The following is a 21217-nucleotide window of genomic DNA, read 5'->3' as shown; positions in this document are numbered from 1 at the left end:
AACTAGTGTCAGGCAGCTGCGGCTAAGGCCAATGAGAAAATGGGGGGCATAGATGCCCGTGATGAGAACATAGTCCTACCACTTTACAAATCGCTAGTCAGACCACACATTGGAGTATTGTGTACAGATCTGGGCTCCTGTGAACAAGGCAGAATTGGGGGGGGGGGGGGGGGGGGGGGGGGAGCCTACAGTATCCTGAAAGAATATCAAAATTAGGGTTATTCATGTTAAAGAAAAGACAACTAAGGTACTCTAATTACTATGTATAAATATATCAGGGGTCAGTACAGAGATCTCTCCCATCATCTATTTATCCCCAGGACTGTGACTGTGACGAGGGGACATCCTCTGTGTCTGGAGGAAAGAAGGTTTGTACACAAACATAGAAAAGGGTTCTTTACGGTAAGAGCAGTGAGACTATGGAACTCTCTGCCTGAGGAGGTGGTGATGGCAAGTACAATAAAGGAATTCAAGAGGGGCCAGGATGTATTTCTGGAGCGTAATAATATTACAGGCTATAGCTACTAGAGAGGGGTCGTTGATCCAGGGAGTTTTTCTGATTGCCTGATTGGAGTCGGGAAGGAATTTTTTTCCCCCCTTAACTGGGGAAAATTGGCTTCTACCTCGCATTTTTTTTTTTTTGCCTTCCTCTGGATCAACTTGCAGGATAACAGGCCGAACTGGATGGACAGATGTCTTTTTTCAGCCTTACAACCTGTTACTATATAATAAGGTTATGACCTGTTAAAGGGGTTTTCTGAAAGTTTAATATTGATGACCCATCCTCAGCATAGCTCATCGGTATCTGGGACCCTTGCCTTTTAGCAGCTTGAAGGGATATTGGTGTTCGTACAACTGTTGCTTCCACTTCTAAATTGAGTGTATGTCATCTCCTTTGTAGGGGTGGAGCAGTTTAATTACAGCTACTTCAGGCTCATTCAAGTGAACGGGAGGAACAGTCGTAATTACACTGCAATGTAGACTGTGTGCAGACGACCACTTTAGAGGACACAGACCTCACATGAGGCGCAGCCACTTCAAACAGCTGATCACGAGACATGTCTTCTCCCCTCCCTCCCCCAACTGACTCAATGAAACACCTTCACCCATAACTGCCTCAGCGGAGTGCTCAAAGTGTAGTACATTCCCAGGACTGGTTGTAGGCCAAATTAAAAAAACAGCAGTCCAACAGAAGCCTTAGTTCAAGTTTATTTTACACCATAAAACTGGGCACAGATTACACAAGCCACGCATACAAATAAATTAAATCCAACAGACTTTGCGTGTGCAATCTCCTCAAAATGGAATTCAAAAAAATAATAATAATTTGAAGTTTGCATGTGCCAACATTATAGAAAGCAGAAAAGAAACTGGAGCTAGCGTCATGTCGTTGGTTACAGGCCTAACAGCAAGGATTTCATTTCAGTATTAAGGCCTACACATTATAGATAAAGCCGAGAAGCTCCAGGTCTGCGCTACCATCACATGCTTCTTTTAGTGCAGCCGATCAGGTCTCCAAAATAGGGTACAGGGAAACAAATATAACCTCTTTGTAGAAGACAAAGGTGGGATCCAACAACAGCTTAGTGAGGGAATGCATAGTGGTAAGTCCTACCTTTCTCTGAGGGAAGTTAAAACGGATTAGTTGTCTCATACAATTTGAGAATGGAGTCCATGGTTTACTATTAATCTCCTTCCTCATAAGGGATCTGTATCATGCATGAAATGAGAAGCCTACAAGTAAATGGAATTCTCCTCCAAATACTAATTGAAATGAGTGCGTGTGCATCTTAAAAGCCAGTGGGTGTGAGTATGTTCATATCTCGTGGCTTCAGGTTGTGGCCCCGGTTAATCTTTTTATTTTCTGCTGACAATGGTGGCATTTCCATCTTGGGTGGTTTGACTGTCATGGGTTCATCTGCTATTCGGTTAGCCTGAGCTCGCATCAGTTCCATGGGGGTTGGTTTTTGAGCACCTTTGTACGACTGGACAGTAAAACCACCTGTAAAGAAGGCATAAAATAATGGGCACTGATGCCACTATCATAACACAGTTGGGAAAGGATTTTGCCTTAGTGGCCAAACGTTACCTGGGTCTGTGATGGATTTCTGCACAGTACGAGGACCAAACACGCTCCATTTATCTGCATCAGAGCCTTGGAATTCGCCAGCAGGGAGAGATGTAGTGGAACCTTGACTGAACCAGGATCTGTGCCGAACAGGAACAGACAAATATATAACCAGTTTCTAAACAAACAGTAACTAATAGCCATTAAACAAGCTTATATTTGTATGCCTCTCTGTGGCTGCACTTTATCATTTGGAGGTTTTTTTTTTCTTAAGCATTGGGAACGGTCATCATATTAAAACATGTGAACAGTTTACATGGGCTAACTTCTTTTATCTTACTGCATCCTCCCCCTCCTATTCTTAAAGATATATCAGCCTAAACTTACAACGCCCAAATTTGATACGTTTAGCCACCACTTTGCTTCTTTGCAATGGAAGGGTCAATGGGATCAGCATCCTCCACTTTGTAGTTCTGATACTGCACTACTGCAGAACAGATGACTACCCCAATCCCAGAGTTACACAAATTGCATACAGTCTTCATAGTAAAAGGGTTTGAAGGGAAAAAGAAAACAGAAAAAGCGCTGGTCTCTCTGGTGGCTGGGACTGTTGGAGTGCACATAGGCTGGTGCTTTTTCTTATAGTGTGGGAGCACGACCACTGCTTCTGAACATTTCCCAAACTTGGGTTTGTTTCCAAGTGGTACCTCATCGGAGCCAATACATTCTAATACTGTATAGAGCTCCTGCTCCGTACAGTATTGGATAGAAGTTTTATGCAAATCAACTTCAGATGTTTGATCCGAAGTCGATTCGCTCATCCCTAGTCATAACCATGGAAAAGAGCAGAGTAGAATATGATGGAAAAATGATTAAAGCCAGATGACAGCTCTCTCCCTGGCTTGGTCGAACAGGTCTGCGTATGCTATGGCAGCAGCTTATCTCCCCGAACAACAAAAGGATAGGGCAAAATATTCATTTCTCCCGATTCTTGTCTCCTAACATCTGTCGGGGAAGAGTCAGACAATCCCCACATACATTAGTGTGTCAGCTGAACTTGCCGTTTTTGGCAGGTTCAGCCAACAAAAGGAGAATGTCTATGGCCAGCTTCAGTCTTGTGTACCGTAGTAGAAAAGCCTGCGCATTACCTTCGCATCTGCTTAGGGGAGGAACTTGGAGTGCTGCATGGAGTGGACTGAGCAGATGAACTTTGTTTCTCTTCACTGGATTCTCCAGTTTGCATCTTTAGCTTCTGTTAAGAGAAAAGAAAAAGCAGTTATATATTGTGCGTGACTAAAAGCACCAATTTTGTGAAAAACTGACAAAGTGCCTGAAAACAATAAGACTGAGCCCGCGTCTTCCCTCTACAGTTGGCAGGAAGGCAGCCTGAGACCTGGCTCTACTTATAGCAGGAAAGCAGCATTTATGTGATAGCCATGATCAGGCTAGCTAGCAACCCTGCAACTGACAGGCCTAATACTGATGTACATTACTCGTACTCAAACAGCAAGCCATCGAGTCACTGAAAAGCAAGGTGGCGCAAAATACTGTGCATCTCACCAAAATCTTTCCACAGCAAACATGGGGATTAAATTCACTGATCTATACCCAAAATACGTCCTGCCATAAGTGAACGATTGCTGAAATCTCAGTCTGTTGGCTAAGAACCTTCAGGTCTATTTGTAATGGGCAGTGTGCCCTGGGCACTGTCCAAATCAGAGTATAGAGAAATTCAATCCGTCAATGTATAACCTAGTTTACTACTAGAAACTGGCAGAAGCAGACTATTACGTAATGTACTCCTCCGAGTACAAGCAGTCCTTGCCCGGCTCTTACATAACTACACTTCCCAGCTGCAATGTTATGAAGCAAGCAGCCGAAATAAGAGGATATTCAAGCAAAGCCCAGCAGATAAGAAAACGGGCTGTCTATACACAGGCTTCATATTCAGGACCCAATACAAAGTGGCATCTTCATCTTTTAAGCAATTTAGGCCTCTAACAAGTGTCCGTTCTCATACGTTTTGGCTTCCACGCATATGCTAGGTTATTTTCACACAAGAGAAGATGGCGCAGATCCACGTAAAGAAAAATGGCAGAGTACATTTTTCTTCAGCTTCCCATTCATTTCAATAGGAGAATCGGTGTAGATTCCGGGCCAAGATAGATCACGATTCTTATTTTTTCCCATGTGGGGAAAAAAAAAAAAAAAAGTGCTGCCTAATTTAGGTAAATGGGAGGCTGTTCAGAGTTTTTTTGTGCATGGAAAACATACAAAAACCATGCAAAGAAAAAAAAAAAAAACAACTTCTGAACTGGCCCTAATACTAGAATAATATTAATAACAGAACTATTACTTATGCCAATCTGGGATATATAGAGCATATTACCAGCCACCCTAGGGTAACAATATAAGACACTTATGTGGCATCATGCATGACACATGCATTCTGTATAGATCTCACGAGTCCAAAAAAAGAACTTCAGCTTACATCTGGACTTTCTAGTTACTAGTGTACATGGCACCACTTCCACAGTTTGTACAGGGCTTCTTTGGGGAAGGGGGGGGGGGGGGTGAAGTCCCATAAAGTCAAAGGTTTAATATGTATAGCATGTTTTACAAAAATCCTGAATGATCAAATCATATTTATGAGCACACACATGCAGGCACAGCACAATAACTAAGGAGAAGATGGAAAGGAAAGGAAAAAGCAAAGCAGAAGCACAGGCCACAGGTTATCAACAGAGACAGGAGAGCAGAACACAAGTCTTACATGTAGGGCCTCTGCCACACGACGGTATTTGGTCTCTTCAGCAGTAAGGCCCTTGTGTGGAGTATAGCCAGCATCCCTGAGACCGGCTTGCTGCTCGAATCGCTGAATGCTCTCCTGTGTATGCTCTGAAATGGGAAACATTTGCACACACAGCTTTCAAGCGGGTGCCAAAGCCAGAGACTCACTCCTCTGTCATAGCAACACTATGCACAGGCATACTGGACGGATAATACTTCTAGGGGTCACACACACACAAACTAACGCTGCCTGTGACAGTCACAGCTTCTATCGACATGAAACAAGCAGTTTACCAATACTTTATCTTGTATAGTCTTGTATCAGTTTAATCCTCTATCCCATAGCCTTAAAGGGGTTTTCCGAGGTTTTTTTTCCCCCGTTCTTTGTAGGTTTCTAATTATTCAAATGTAACAGCTTTACCATGCACTTACTGCATCTGTAGTTGCTCCTTTCTCAGATTTCACTGAGGGTCACATGACCTGTGATATAAGCTTCTCCCTGCTCTGATGATGTTTCGTGCACAACCCTAAGAGATCAGATATGTGTCTGTACACGAGAAGTCTGATGTCTGCCTTGTGTCTCTCCCCCACTGGATACTTCAGGAAAGATTAACCCCTTCAGGAGCACAGACTCTGGGCTGAAGGCTTTACTGAGTAGCTGCAAGCAGTGAGGAGACAAATGCTATGCACAGGAGCTCACAGACTAGAGGAGTTCTGCACAAGAACAGGTAGGGAGAAGATCCTGTGTGTATCAGCAGTGTCACTGTACAGCTGGGACTTTTAGTCCTACACATACAACATGCAGCCTAGTCTCCCAGCAGGCAGACATGTCACTCAGGGCAGCACTTCTATTAACTCCCTCTGCAGGGGAGGGGCAGAGACTGTTATTGCAGGTAAACTAAGGGCAAGAAGAGAACCAGGGAAATTAGGATTTTTTATATATTTTTTTTTTAACCTAAAACTTGCTTAGCTCAGTTATATATTACTGCCCATCAGATTTACAGTGATATATATATTTTTTTTTTTTCATAACTCTGACAACCCCTTTAAAAGAAAATCTACCATTTGGGAATATCAGTGCGGCTGGTGTCTCATAAACACGGTGTGAGCTTATACAGCCCTGCAGCAGGTTTATCACAGGGGCTCAGGTAGGACTATAAGGGCTCATGCTCATGACCAGTCGTTTTGCGGTCTGAAAATTGCGGATCCACAACACACAGATACCGGCCATGTGCGTTCTGCATTTTGCGGAACGAAATGCCCATAATAGAACCGTCCTATCCTTGTCCATAACAATAATGGGACATGTTCTGTCTTTTTGTGGAACGGCCATGCAGACATGGAATGCACACAGTCATTTCCAGGTGAATGGTTGCACATATGAGCCGTAAAAGACAGAACAGACATGGGGAAAAAAAAAATAATAATATATATATATATATATATATATATATATATATATATATGTGTTTGCGTGCATGAGCCCCAGCGATGGGCACTTTTCACAGACTATACCAACTATTGGTAAGCTTACTTTAAGTTAAGTTTTTACACCAGAATTGTGGAGCAACTAGAGTTCAAAATGGCGCATCTTTTCCCTTTGTCAGGAAAAAGTGGAGAAACCTAGATGTGCCTCTCTACAGCAGACATTAGTAAATCTGGGCCATAAGGGTCAAAAACACCAGCTGCATGTTAACTTGGGGTCTATGGGAAATATTAAACTGCTTTTTGCAGTGGTGCTTTCTCAACATTGAGCTTTGGGAGTTTTTTTTATTTTTTTATTGCTTATTAACCACATGAAAACTGTTAAAATAATATTTTACATGTACAAAAACTGCAGCAATTGGCCTTGAAGCACACTCACTAAAGTGTGAACCCCCCACTCGCTTCCTCTTTACAGCTAGAGGCTTCTAGCTGGAAATTCTCCCATCGTATGCATTCAGTGTGAACTGAGCTCTCCTGACAAACACTTGTATTCATTTTAATCATTCTGACCTCTTTTCTTAGAGCTCTGCGTTCCCTCGTTATTGACAAGTGGGTGCCACCATTCCCCTTGCCCTCTACACTGGCACAGTGAGCATGTATTCATGATACCCTAGGACAATATGGCACTGCTAGGAAAAGCGTTCCACAACTAATTAGCCGTGAGGAAATGGGGAACTGCCACAAAGAATGCAAAGTTTTGTCAATTCTGTAAATTGATTCGTAATTATTTTTGTCCCGATTCAGATGATATTATACAAACTAAGGAAAGACGTTCTCGATCCTTGAAATGTCCAATTGCTGCAAATGGTAGGAAGACAGTGGAAATAAAAAGCGCACAATAGTGGAAAATAATGAGTACTAAATAGACAGTCATGTATAGGTAACCGCTGCAGGTCCAGTCTACCCAGCATTCTGTCTAAACTACCCGCCCGGCATCCAGTACCCTTCCGATAAAAATAAAGCACGGCTCGCTGAATCTGTCTTACAAGGGTAAACAGGGAACAGATGGCAAAAGAACAGCCTGCTAACTCCGGGCACAGGGCAGAGTGTGCACTCTTTAGCAGTGCTTTCAGATTTACTACTATACTGTAGGTCACAGGAGATTTTTATATGCAACGTATTGTCTAAAAGTAACCACTCAGCACTTTCCCTTGAGCATATTCCATCAAAGCTACATTGTAAGCTATACATTAAAAAATTGTGGCCAAAAGTAAGGAGAGCCTGAGACGCACATCTATTAAAATAAAACTTCAAGATGTACATGCACTTATGTTATGTGCCTGTAGACATAAGCATATCATGAAAACCCAAGTGAGTATTTATGTATAAAGCTGTATAAATGCTGTCAGAAAGCCTGCGAGTCCTGCATGACCCTTGGAAAAATTTAAAGAGACACTTCTGGTACAATACTGAATCAAAACTATACATCCTTAAAGTGTAACGGTCATTCTTTTTTTAATTTTCATAATGTATAGGGGCAGTGATAATGATCATTTTTGTAATATACTTTCATTACTGAAATCGTACATTTCTATTAGAAAACAACATTGCTTACCGGTAATCGTTTTTCTCGATACCCATGACGGCACCCAGTGCGACTCAGGACCTCCCATCAGGACAGGAAACCTGAGAAGATAAAAAGGACACACCTCCACCCAACACCAGTGGAAGAAATAAATTGTTCTCCGGAGAGAAGTGATAAGGGATTAAAGACCCTCTTTTTTTTTTTTTTTTTTTTAAATCTATATTACTTCATATAGACCTGACTGATACTTTATATATTTTTATAAATGTATCCGTATCTGTATCTATATATGGGGAGGGAACTATCGGGTGCCGTCATGGGTATCGAGAAAAACGATTACCGGTAAGCAATGTTGTTTTCCCCTCACCCATGACGGCACCCAGTGCGAGATAGACTATAAGTAGAGTCTAGGGGGGGGCCACAGCCTGCAGGACCTTCTGCCCAAATGAGGCGTCAGAATGGAGCTGCAACATATAATGTCTGAGAAAGGTATGTGGGGAACTCCATGTAGCTGCCCTACAAATCTGAGCTAAGGACACGTCAGCTCTTTCAGCCCATGAAGTAGACACTGCCCGAGTAGAATGGGCCCCGAACCCAGAAGGAGGGGAAAGACCCAAGGAGATGTAAGCCTTTGTTATGGCCTTCTTCACCCATCTGGCAATAACCCCGCAGGATGCTTTTTTACCCCTATTCTTCCCTAAAAACTGGACAAGAAGGTTCTCGTCTTTCCTCCATGAAGACGTAACATCCAGGTAAACTAACAAGCATCTTTTAACGTCCAAGCAATGAAAACTTTTTTCCCTGCTATTGGAGGGGTTAGGAAAAAAGGAAGGCAACACAATGTCCTGGCTCCTGTGAAAATCCGAGACAACTTTGGGAAGGAAGGAAGGCAGGGGCCTAATTACTACTTGATTGTCCTGGATGACAGTATATGGTGGATGTGCAGAGAAGGCCTGGATCTCCGAGACCCTCCTAGCTTGCCAGTGATTGCCAGTAGAAAAGCCATTTTAATGGACAGGATGTCAATTGGGATCTCTAACAAGGGCTCAAATGGCTTATCGGTTAGGGCTGTCAAGACCCTGTTTAAATCCCATGGAGGGGAAAGAGGCCTTACAGAAGGATGGATTCTGGCCGCGGCAGAAAGAAAACGTTTGACCCAAGGATGCATTGCTAACTGATAGTCGAAAAAATAGCTCAAGGCGGATACCTGTACTTTTAGGGTGGAGGCTTTGAGTCCCTTGTCTAAACCTGCCTGCAAGAAGTCTAAAACTTTAGGTATTTCTGGAGGTTTAAATGGATCAGGGCTAGACCTTAGAAAGGAAGCAAAGATATTCCACACTCTATTATATTTCCTGGCTGTTGTAGCTTTCCTACTGCCTAAAAGGGTGGAAACAACCTTGTTAGAGAGCCCTCTACTCAACCAGATGCCCCTGTCAAACTCCACACTGCCAATTGTAGAATCTCCGGATTGGGGTGGCATACAGGCCCCTGGAGAAGGAGGTCCCCCCTTGGAGGGATCGTCCAGGGGGGGCTTCTGGCTAGATTTAACAGGGTGGAGTACCAGATCCTTTTGGGCCATTTCGGGGCTACCAGGATTATAGAGGCTCCCTCCCTCCGTACCTTCTTCAGTACGTGTGGAATTAGGGAAATAGGTGGGAAGGCATAGCCTCGTTCTCGGCTCCAATCCTGGGCCAGACTGTCCACGGCCGTGGGGTTCTCTGTGTGATTTAAAGAGAAAAGAGAAGAACCTCTCTGTCTTCCTGTTCTTCCGGGTAGCGAAGAGGTCTATAGTTGGTGTCCCAAACCTTAAGACAATCTGGGAAAAGACTTCCTCGTTCAGACTCCACTCTGCCTGGCTGAGTTCCACTCGGCTTAAAAAGTCGGCCACCGTGTTCTCTTTTCCCTTTAGATGTATTGCAGATAGGAGCAGGTTCCTGTCTTCTGCTATTTTGAAAATTTCCTGGCAGAGGAAGATTAGGGATGGTATTTTTGTTCCGCCCTGGTGATTTATATAGGCCACTGTTGTTGAATTGTCCGAGTAAAAGACCAGTTTTTTGTTCAAGACATCTGGAACTGCCACCCTTAGAACTCTTTCTACTGCCCTGAGTTCCTTGTAATTTGATGTGCAGGCTCGGGTTCTTAGATCCCATCTTCCCTGCCAATATTTCCCATCTGAATGAGCCCCCCAACCCCACGGACTGGCGTCTGTTGTTATCCGTATGGGTTCTATGAAGGACCAGGGCATCCCTGCCGAAAGATTCTTCTCGGATGTCCACCATAGGAGGGAATACCTTGCTCTGGAGGAGAGATGAAATTTTTCCTCTAGTGTTTGTGGAAGACCATTCCATTTCTTTAAGATATCCCACTGTAACGATCTTGTGTGAATCTGAGCAAACGGCACTGCGGGAATCGTAGCCGTCAGGTGCCCCAATACTGCCATCGCCTTCCTGATGGAACATCGGAAGGAGCGGAAAAGGCTCCAAACATGTTCCTTTGTTGAAACTATTTTCTTCTGAGGAAGGAATGTTTTCTGAGCCCTGGAATCTAGCTGCATCCCTAAAAATACGCAATTTTGAGAGGGGGTTAGGCAAGACTTTTCTCGATTGACCTTCCATCCCAGATCTTTCAGTAGAGAACACACCCGGACAAGATCCGTCTGTAACTGTACCTTCGTCTGGGCTATGAACAAAAAATCGTCCAGATAGGGTACTAACACTATCCTGGACAATCGGAGGAATGCCACCATCTCCGCCACAACCTTTGTAAAAATTCTCGGGGCTTGTGAGACCCCAAACGGGAGGGCCCTGTATTGCAGGTGCAGAAGCTGGCCCTTTACTTGGACTGCCGTTCTCAAATACTTTTGGGAGGAGGGATGAATAGGGATGTGGTAATAAGCATCCTCTAAGTCTATACTTGCCATCCAGCAATCTTTGTATAGCAGGTCTATAGTTGTCTTTATCGTTTCCATCCGGAATCTTTTGTATTTCAGGAACTTGTTTAGTCGTTTTAGATTTAGAATCATTCGAAAGGACCCATTGGGTTTCTTTACTAGAAAGAGTGGGGAGTAATACCCCCTGCCCTCCTCTTCTATGGGAACTTGGCAAACGACTCCTTTGTCCAATAATAACTGAACCTCTGCCTCTAAAACTGTGGATTTTAAGGGATCTTTCGGAGTTGGAGTGTGGGTGAAGAAATTTTGGGGGTAGGAGAGAAACTCCAATCTGACTCCCTCTGCTATCCCTCCCAAAACCCATTTGTTTTGGGTGACCTTTGACCAAGCAGGGAGAAAGGAAGAGAGTCTCCCCCCAACTTGGAGCCCGGCGTCATTGCTGCTTATCTTTTTTATTATCCTGGGATTTGAAAAGAAAGCCGCTAGATTTCCTTTGAAATCGATCTCTCTCTTTCCTATCGTAGGGCTTGCCCCTCTGCCTTCTAAAGCTCTGCTGGGGCCTACGAAAAAAGGGGGGCTTCTGAGGGACAGGAAACCCCCTTTTTTTGTCAGAGGCCTTCTCCAGGATGTCATCTAAAGATGACCCAAATAATCTGTCGCCTTCACACGGAAGGGCACAGAGTCTGGCCTTAGATCCCTGGTCACCCTTCCAGGATCTAAGCCAAATAGCTCTTCTAGCCGCATTTGTCATAGCAGAGGCTCTGGCGGAAAAGCGCATCACATCAGTGGAGGCATCCGTTAAAAAATCAGCTGCTTTAGAGAAGGTGGGGAGAGAAGCTAGGAGCTCTTCTCTAGGTCTTTTTTCTTTAAGATGTGACTCTAGCTGGTCAATCCATAGTCTCAGCGACCGGGAAACCCAGGTGGCTGCGACTGCCGGTCTGAGACAGGCGGCCGATGTCTCCCAAGCCCGTTTAAGATATATGTCCGCTTTCTTATCTAACGGGTCAGAAAGACAACCTAAATCATCAAATGGGAGGGCAGACTTTTTTGCAATTTTGGCGACTGGTGCATCCACCGTAGGGGCCCTATCCCAACTTGAGGACACTTTTTCTTCATAAGGGTATTTTCTTTTAACAGAGGAAGGTATGAAGAACTTTCTGTCAGGATTCTTCCACTCTTTTTTAATAATCGCCTGCATGCTTTCATGCATAGAAAAAACCCTATGCTTTTTAGGGCCTAATGCCTGGAAGGCCTGATCCGCAACTGATCTGGTCTGCTTAATGTCTTCCAGCTGCATAGTTGCTCGGACCGCTTTTAATAATGGCTGCGTATCCTCAGGGGAAAAGAAGGACTTCCCTGAATATTCCTCGTCCGAGGAATCTGAATTACTGGAATCTAGCTGCCCGGATTCTCTGGCTTCACTATCGGACGAGTCCATTTCCATACTATCACATTCTGTGGCTTTATCCGGGGATCTGGCACGGCCTTTACTGAATGTCTTGAAGGATGCTTTGATTAAGGACCTCATAGATCTTGTAAGGGTCTGGGACTGTTCCGCTACCAGTTTGTCTATACATGCCGTACACAGAGGTTTCTGATAGGATGCAGATAGAGTCGTCTTACAATCTGCACACTCTTTGTGTTTTGACTTGGAAGACGACTTTTTTGGAGGCTTTGGGATCTAAGACAGAAACACCTTATTAGTAAAAAAAGGAACGTTCTCACCATGTGAATTTTTCCTTCCCCATCCTTAGGACCAGTACCGGACTTGCAGGCCTCAAGGGGTCCAGGGGTTCAGCGCGTCCATCAGTAGGCTCCGACATGCTTGCTAGCTGGATCCTACTTCAGCACAAACACACTGTGCCTCCGCTGGCTGCCTGCACCTGCTGCCGCATTTATAGATTTAAAAGACGCGCCTCGGCCCTCACTTCCGGGTCCTGCGCGTCGAGGGAGAAGCCCCGCCCCCCCGACGTCACCGGCCAGCCCTCGAAAGATGGCCCCGCGCATGCGCATAAGCGCTCAGACGCGCGGGCGCCATTCTCAAACTGGGCAAGCCGGCATGGGGAGCCGCCTGAACACGGCCACAGCGGCTCCCCGCAGGACCGGCAGCGAGTGCGGGCGCAGGCAGACTTGTGGGGAGCGGCTTCCAGCACGGCCACAGAACTACCGCTCCCCAGGGATAGGTCTTCCCACGGCATAGCCACAGACCCCCCCCAGCGCTGGTGCTTCTTCTTCTGAGGTATGTCGTGCAGTACTACTGCTGCTTCTCAGGAACTCCCATCTGGAGGACAGGAAACCTGAACTGGTGTTGGGTGGAGGTGTGTCCTTTTTATCTTCTCAGGTTTCCTGTCCTGATGGGAGGTCCTGAGTCGCACTGGGTGCCGTCATGGGTGAGGGGAAAAATAGCTCTAAAGTGTACCATTTTGAATCTTAGCAACGCTCCTCTGTCTTCTGTTTACATAACAGTCATTGTTTAATAGAAATATACATTAAAGGGGTTCTCCGTGAATTAAGAAAATACTTAAAGGGAACCCGTCACCGGGATTTTGTGTATAGAGCTGAGGACATGGGTTGCTGGATGGCCACTAGCACATCCGCAATACCCAGTCCTCATAGCTCTGTGTGCTTTTATTGTGTAAAAAAAACGATTTGATACATATGCAAATTAACCTGAGATGAGTCAGAGCTTGAAAAATATGACTCTTCTCTGGTCACACAAGTAAGATAAAAGAGTCATATGTTAATTTGCATATGTATCAAATCGTTTTTTTTTACACAATAAAAGCACACAGAGCTATGGGGACTGGGTATTGCGGATGTGCTAGCGGCCATCTAGCAGCCCATGTCCTCAGCTCTATACACAAAATCCTGGTGACAGGTTCCTTTTAAATATTAATTTTAGTATATTCGCAAATACCTTTCATTAATTATAATGGCTCATTTGGTCTAGGGAGCAATCATTTAGGAGAAATAAAATGGCCACTGTCCTATTAGTACAAACAAAACCTGTCCTAATCACACAGCAGGACAACTTACTTTACAACACTGAGCTATAAGGCTGCCTTGGCCTCCTCATCTCGGCTTGTCAGCATACAGCTGATAAGATCTTCAGCTTAATCTCTGTAAGAATGGAGTTCATGAGGAGACATGAAATAAAGATGGGAGGGTGTGACTAATGAGCAGCAGCTATTATATGCAGTCTCCATTACCACAGCCCACAGTCCCTCCTCTCTGTACTTAATGTCTCTTCAAGAACTCCATTCCTACAGAGATTCAGCTGAAGATCTTATCATCTGTATTCAGAATCATAACCCCCGACAGGTAGAGCAGAGAGGAGGATGAGGCAGCTCTTTACCTCAGTGTTGTGAAGTAACTTGTCCTGCTGTGTGATTAGGACAGGTTTTGTGTGTACTATTAGAACAGCAGCCATTTTGTTTCCCCCTGATGATTGCTCCCTAGACAACATGAACCATTATAAATAAAAGGTATTTGGGAATATATTTATTATAAAGTAATATTTAAAGTATTTTCATTTTCTTAATTCCCGGAGAACCCCTTTAATTACTGAAATTGTACATTACAAAAATGGTGAGTAGCACTGCCCCTACACATTACAAAAAAAAAAAGACAGTTACACTAAACTCAGAACTCCCCCCTCCATCCCATACTACCCTCATATCAAGTAGAATAGAAGACCTGACAGATCCACATTAATGTAGGGTACCTTAATCTACTGAATGCTACTAACTTCGACTATTCTTCTCACAGTTACCCTATCTGTTGATAAATTCCTTAAAAACCTGACTAAATAGCTTGAAACCAGATGAGTGGCGAGTAAAACCTTAGACCACACTTCCCAGAGTATAAGAAGCAAGTTTAAAGAGGACCTGTCACCTCTCCGGACATAAATAAATTGCCAGGCTGACACTGGCAGCACTGATTGGATAGTGTCAGACTGCGAACTGATAACCTCCTAAACTGGTAACACCCAGATGGACCTTTGTTGCAGACAATTCATAAATAAAACTTCTAGTAAGAACAATAGAGGCACGCCAAAAGGTGAAGTCATAAGAATAGGGAAATACATGGGAAATGCAAGTAGTGTGTCAGGATAGGCGAAAGGTCCTCTTTAAAGGGTTTGTGCCCCTATTAGTGTCCTCCGTCATTAAACACTGGGTTCTCAAACAGATCCCGTTATAGTCCATGCGGTCTAGGAGCAGCTCTTCGCTAGTCATGTCACCACTCCTGTTTTCTTTTTTGCATGCAAGGCTATTCTCCCCAGAAATGTATGCAGAATCTGCAATGGATGCACCAACCAAAGCCTCTGATGCAGGTGTGGATCTCACTGACAAGATCTGCTGAACTTCATCACACAATGCAGTGCAGACAGGGAATCCAGAATGCTACCAGTAAGCGTGAACTGTGACTGTCCCATTGATGTGAATAGGGCTGGCACAAATCCATGCACATGCTGTACAAGCAACCCCATTCACACATACGGGATGGATTTTCAGCGGCAAACATTTCTTTCTACGTCATGTGAATTCACCCAAGAGCCTTTGATTCACTTTGCTTTACCTGTATATGCATTTAATATTTTATCCGCTACCAAGTAACATAGCTTGGTCCACCTCTAGCTTTACTACTACTTGTAGATACAGAATATTCTGCCAATGGTAAAGAAACGCATTAGAAGATGCCGGCATTGTGTGGTAGCTTCTCACTGTCCCCGCTCCATTTGCAGCAATTGGTCAACAAGACGAGGTAAGATACTTTGACACCGGGTTAGGCCTTGTTCCCACACCAAAACCAGGGGTGGAGGCTACACACACATAAGGTAAAATGGAACGATTTCCCGGTTCTGTGGTTTTGAAAAATCACTGTGATTGTAAACTAGGCCTCAAAGTTTCCAAAGTACACACAAGTATTAGTATTCATGACATGGAGGTGTGTGCAGATAATAGCCGTATTCCCCTGACATAGGTGCACAATTATAACCAAAGAAAAGACGACCTTACTTGTTATAAGAGAGTTCATGATGACAGAGGTTGCTTTGGCTTTCACCACAGGAGCCTTCTCAACAGAGGTGGAATTGGGCAAAGCAGGTGGGGGCATGCTATCATCCCCATCCTCAACCTGCTCAAAGAGGGTGGAGAGTGTAGAGGGTCACAGGATGGGATTATGTTGGGAGGAAAGAGAGGGGGGGGGGGGGAGAACAACATGGTAAATAATCTTTGCTAGGTGATCAGTTTATTTTCTATCCCAAAAGCCTTAACTTCACAACGATCACTGACTGCCCGGGATTACAAAGCATGGCTGCTCTCTTCCTGAAACCACACCACCTCTGTCCACGGGTTGTGTGTGGACTTGAGCCGCAGTCAATCTGTGGTCAGCTGCGGTACTGTTTCTGGAAGGAATCGCTCCTTTCCTCCAGTAATAATCACAGTCCCTGAGTTCTCTGATCAAATCTGTGATGAGGTATTCTTCAATAAAAGCACATGGACAATGGCCACACACACAGTGGTTACCAAGAGATCCCACAGCCAGAATTTGGGAGAAGGGCTGTATTCTGAAAAGGACATTTCTGCTTCTCTCGGCCAGTCAGCACAGCGGAGAGCGCTCCTGGCCATTGCTGATGGGGCTTTGACAACATGGCTCCTCAAATCTTTTTCAGCTAAATGCCAGACAGTATACAGTCTCCAAAACTCTGGTTCTGGGAGTTGCTCTTGATGGCCCTTTAAGAATGGACTCTCATTATAACTTGAATGCATTGACACTCTGTATACAGAAATGGACGATAAGCACATGAAGGGTCTTTCAGGCGTACCTTAGACAGCTTCTGGTATTTACGTTCTGGGATTACAGGATTTCTCCACAGGGTGTTACTGCACATATCCGATGGAGGTGGCGTCATCGGGGCTGTATCCTCCAGGGCATCGTCATAGCTGAAAGCACGACGGTGCATCCCAATGGGCAGGGACATTTTTCCTAGAAGCCCACTCGAGCTGTGCTCAATGGCTGAAGACAAACAACTGCTTACTACTTCAGTTTAACCAGGAACACCTCAAGGCTTCTTTCACACAGTATTTTTATGGCTTTTTTTTTTCTTTTTTGCAGTAAAAAGTTTAAAAAAAATTTGTTGTAAAAATTTAATACAGGTATTGTTTTGCAACTCTCAGAGATGCCTAAGAGAAAATAGAATAAAAAAAATAAATAAAAATGTCCTAGACCGTAAAGTCCTAGAGTATAAAGTAACCTCTGTATGCATAGGTTTCCACTGTGAAAATCAAATGCGAAAAATGGCAAAAAAGACTGTGTGAAACTAGCCATAAGCATGCCCACTATACAAGTAGCACTGTGTCACCATGAAAAACATGGTCAAGAAACTGAAGCACCATATGTGAACAGAGCTCCTTTCAAGTATGCAGACAAATGGTGCCACAAGCAAGTTTTCTTAAAAACCATTAAGAGGAAACAAAAGATGGAAAATTCATTTGAAAACATTGGCGAGACCAGGACGTCTGCACTGACATTACAGAATATATATACTGCAGCCAAGAGGAGACCTCAGGACACGCTGAATTTCCAAAACACAAGAATCCACTAAGCCAGCAGAAGATCTCCTGCTCCTCATCTTTCCACTGGTTGGAAAGATAAGGAGCAGGTCAATGTATACAATGTAGGAGCCAAAAAGAAGCGCAAGAAAGACTCCCCAAGTACATAAAACAAGTAAAACTCGGTGTGGAACCACCTAAAAGTTATAGAAAGCTGTTGGCAAGAAATGAACAGGTTTGGCAAATTCTGTTCCCATCCGACCTTTTCGGAACAAACCAAAAAGATGGGATTTATTACAGAGAGTCAAGAAATCCCAAGTGAGCAGGACCGGAGCAACAGACGTGACTGCAATCCTCAAGCCCCATGTCCTCATGACAACACTTCTTGTCTGCAGTAGACATTACTACTCACAGCCACGTGTGCACATAAAACACGGATGGGGCTTCTACGATAACGTTCAGGAAGCCATGTTGTGACGAGGACATGGGAGAAGCCAAACTGTAGACCTGAAAGAGGTTTTCTAATTTTACTTCACTGAATCTGAATCCCTTGTAACTACAGTAATTTACTTTTTGTTTCAGTTCTTCACCCTTTCAAGATATTAGCTTGCTGTCAGTGAATGAGAGCATTAACAGGCGGCAGACATGTACATAGCTTATCCTGGAGACAACGGTCTGGACACCAGACTGATACATTGTGCAAACTACTAGTGGTTGCTGATGTATTTAGCTCACAGGGCACTTGTTCAGACTAGACTCAATTTCACATTTAAAGGCATACTACTTAGTCAAACATTTCAAGTGAATTAAAGGTGTCCTGTGCTCCCCATGAATGGCCAACACCTCAAGTGTCCACAAGTTCCCAAGACGTTCCGGTGTATCTACAGCCTGCTCATGGCGTTCACATAAACAGTCGACGTCATGGGGTAGAACCATGCACAGTAAGAGTTGTGTTACCAGGTACATCAGGTTGTCTTGATGCCATTACAGTGAATACAGATGCTGCCTTTTCTATGGAATCCCAGAATATACTCTGTGTTACCTGGGAAAAATAAGGAGCCATTTATTACTCAAAAAAAAGGTTCATTCAGGAAATTCATGGCGGCAGCATATTGGTGGGTGGGGTAAGTCGCAGAAATCAGGATCCCCCCCGCCATCCCAGAGAAGTGAATGGTGTGGTGGAAGACAGGCTCAGGACCACTCCATCCAGAGGAGCTAGGTGATCAATAATGTGTTAACTCCTTTAAAGGCATCTGGCAGCAGAAATGTACCTATAACACTGGCTGACCTGTTACATGTGCACTTGGCAGCTGAAGGCATCTAGTTGGTCCCATGTACATATGTGCCCGCATTTCTGAGAAGAATGATGGTTTAATATCTGCAAATTAGTCTGAGAATCTAGTGCAGAGGGTGCGGCAGCTTCAGAGCCTCCAGGTGTAATGGCAACTCCCCTGTTGCTCCTAGAGCCTCATTTGCATATATTAAAAACTATTTCTCAGAAATGCAGGCACATATGAACACGGACCAACTAGATGCCTCCAGCTGCCAAGTGCACATGTAACAGGTCAGCCAGCTTCATAGGTACAAGTCTGCCCTTTAATCCAGAGCCGTTGTTGAATGCTAGAGATTTATCACAGGGGCTCCAGTACCCAGGGGCACTGACATTCATAAAAGCAATGAAAGAGGGCAGAGGTAACTGTGGATTTTGGGGTAGGACAGCACCAGCTGAATCGTCTTTCCCAGCTACGGCTCTGCGTCATAATCTACAATGACAAGCGAGCCATGAAACATGTTGTTCTAAAGGTGAGGAGCCAGCAGAGCGAAATGATCTATGTGCCCGCTCGTCTGTCAATATCTTACCAGGCTGCGGTGCAGTGCCAATTACCAGGAAGGAGAGGAGTCGCCCCGGAACATAGTGCAAGTGACGCAGAATCCCTGAAGAGAGCTGGAAGGTGGTCCATGCAGGGTCCCTGGAGATGAGAAGACATGGAGACGGTCACTAATAAGAACGGGAGCCCATGGGCATTCATGTATCAGACCCATGTCTTGTGTAGTTTTGGGCATTGATAAGCGAGACCCTCACCCTGTGTACGGTGTGTGGTATATGGCAATTCTATACACTATAGGGCACATTTACACGACCCGCGATTTGAGGATCTTTAAAATACGGATGCCGCCCGTGTGCGTTCTGCAGAACGCATCCCATTATAGAAATGCCCATTCTTGTCCGCTTAGGATAAGCTCTATTTATTTTGTAGGGCCGCGGAACGGAACTACAGGTGCGGACAACACACGGTGCGCTCTCCACATCTTTTGCGGCCTCATTGAAATGAATCGGAACGGATGCGGACCCATTGATACGGCCGTCTGAAAAGGCCCTTCCAGGCGGTTTTTAGTCCTGCCATAAGGATAAGCCCTTCCAGGCGGTTTTTAGTCCTGCCATAAGGATAAGCCCTTCCAGGCGGTTTTTAGTCCTGCCATAAGGATAAGCCCTTCCAGGCGGTTTTTAGTCCTGCCATAAGGATAAGCCCTTCCAGGCGGTTTTTAGTCCTGCCATAAGGATAAGCCCTTCCAGGCGGTTTTTAGTCCTGCCATAAGGATAAGCCCTTCCAGGCGGTTTTTAGTCCTGCCATAAGGATAAGCCCTTCCAGGCGGTTTTTAGTCCTGCCATAAGGATAAGCCCTTCCAGGCGGTTTTTAGTCCTGCCATAAGGATAAGCCCTTCCAGGCGGTTTTTAGTCCTGCCATAAGGATAAGCCCTTCCAGGCGGTTTTTAGTCCTGCCATAAGGATAAGCCCTTCCAGGCGGTTTTTAGTCCTGCCATAAGGATAAGCCCTTCCAGGCGGTTTTTAGTCCCGCCATAAGGATAAGCCCTTCCAGGCGGTTTTTAGTCCCGCCATAAGGATAAGCCCTTCCAGGCGGTTTTTAGTCCCGCCATAAGGATAAGCCCTTCCAGGCGGTTTTTAGTCCCGCCATAAGGATAAGCCCTTCCAGGCGGTTTTTAGTCCCGCCATAAGGATAAGCCCTTCCAGGCGGTTTTTAGTCCCGCCATAAGGATAAGCCCTTCCAGGCGGTTTTTAGTCCCGCCATAAGGATAAGCCCTTCCAGGCGGTTTTTAGTCCCGCCATAAGGATAAGCCCTTCCAGGCGGTTTTTAGTCCCGCCATAAGGATAAGCCCTTACACGCGGTTTTTAGTCCCGCCATAAGGATAAGCCCTTACACGCGGTTTTTAGTCCTGCCATAAGGATAAGCCCTTACACGCGGTTTTTAGTCCTGCCATAAGGATAAGCCCTTACAGGCGGTTTTTAGTCCTGCCATAAGGATAAGCCCTTACAGGCGGTTTTGAGTCCTGCCATAAGGATAAGCCCTTACAGGTGCACAAGAGGAAAACACAGGTGAGGTTTTTTTCCTGCCATAAACCATGAACCAGTCTCCACATGAACTGGTTTCTCCACCAGATAGACCAGACCCCCCTGTATAAAGGGAGGGAGGTGGTGATCCAGGGCACAGTACTAGAGAACTCCACTGCTGACATCAATATGGAGGGGCGAGAGCTAAACCCAAATAACTCCATACACTAGCACAATCCGGGGTCTCACCTGCAGAGCCGCTATACTAGAACCTGCCTCCCGTCCTTCTGTCCCGTATCACACCCCGAACACAAAAGATGCTGAGAAAGCGAGCGATAGAAGCCATTATCCACTTCAGAATGGCGACCGGAAATAAAAGACACTGCGCATGCGTGGCTTGAAGGCGGGTGTGCACTACTGGACAAGACATGCGCAGTACAAGTTCTTGGTCTCGTTGAAGCACCGACAGCCATGATTACGTAGGTATTCAAAGCAGTGCGCATGCGCCTATGCTACTCAGTTTCCTTAGCCAATAGGATGCGCTGTTTGTGTTTCT

General features: G+C 44.9%; 2 protein-coding genes across 3 annotated transcripts in view; one reads left to right on the top strand and one right to left on the bottom strand.

The window, feature by feature from the left end:
- Positions 1 to 1191: 1191 nt before the first annotated feature.
- KIAA1191 (KIAA1191 ortholog) lies at positions 1192 to 21062 on the bottom strand. Of its 2 annotated transcripts, none has more exons than XM_040405622.1 (9): positions 20911 to 21062; positions 19170 to 19282; positions 18270 to 18349; positions 16586 to 16776; positions 15777 to 15894; positions 4842 to 4966; positions 3217 to 3320; positions 2090 to 2208; positions 1192 to 2002 (listed from the first exon to the last, which is right to left on the bottom strand). In XM_040405622.1, the coding sequence occupies exons 3-9, from the start codon at positions 18295 to 18297 to the stop codon at positions 1791 to 1793; spliced, it is 897 nt and encodes a 298-aa protein (XP_040261556.1). In that variant the 5' UTR covers positions 18298 to 18349; positions 19170 to 19282; positions 20911 to 21062; the 3' UTR covers positions 1192 to 1790. The 2 variants fall into 2 exon arrangements, with proteins under 2 accessions (XP_040261556.1, XP_040261563.1); XM_040405629.1 differs by having other exon boundaries at positions 18270 to 18354; positions 19173 to 19282.
- CFAP43 (cilia and flagella associated protein 43) overlaps positions 21016 to 21217 on the top strand; it is an 87662-nt gene continuing 87460 nt past the window's right edge. The window contains exon 1 of the mRNA XM_040405599.1: positions 21016 to 21140. Within this exon, the coding sequence (XP_040261533.1) occupies positions 21133 to 21140 (8 nt within the window). The 5' untranslated portion in view covers positions 21016 to 21132. The remainder of the gene's footprint in view (positions 21141 to 21217) is intronic.

This window comes from Bufo bufo, chromosome 1 (assembly GCF_905171765.1).
Source record: "Bufo bufo chromosome 1, aBufBuf1.1, whole genome shotgun sequence".
Taxonomy (NCBI): Eukaryota; Metazoa; Chordata; class Amphibia; order Anura; family Bufonidae; genus Bufo; species Bufo bufo.
The sequence above is the reverse complement of the archived record's forward strand: the minus strand, read 5'-3'. Positions and strand labels throughout refer to the sequence as shown.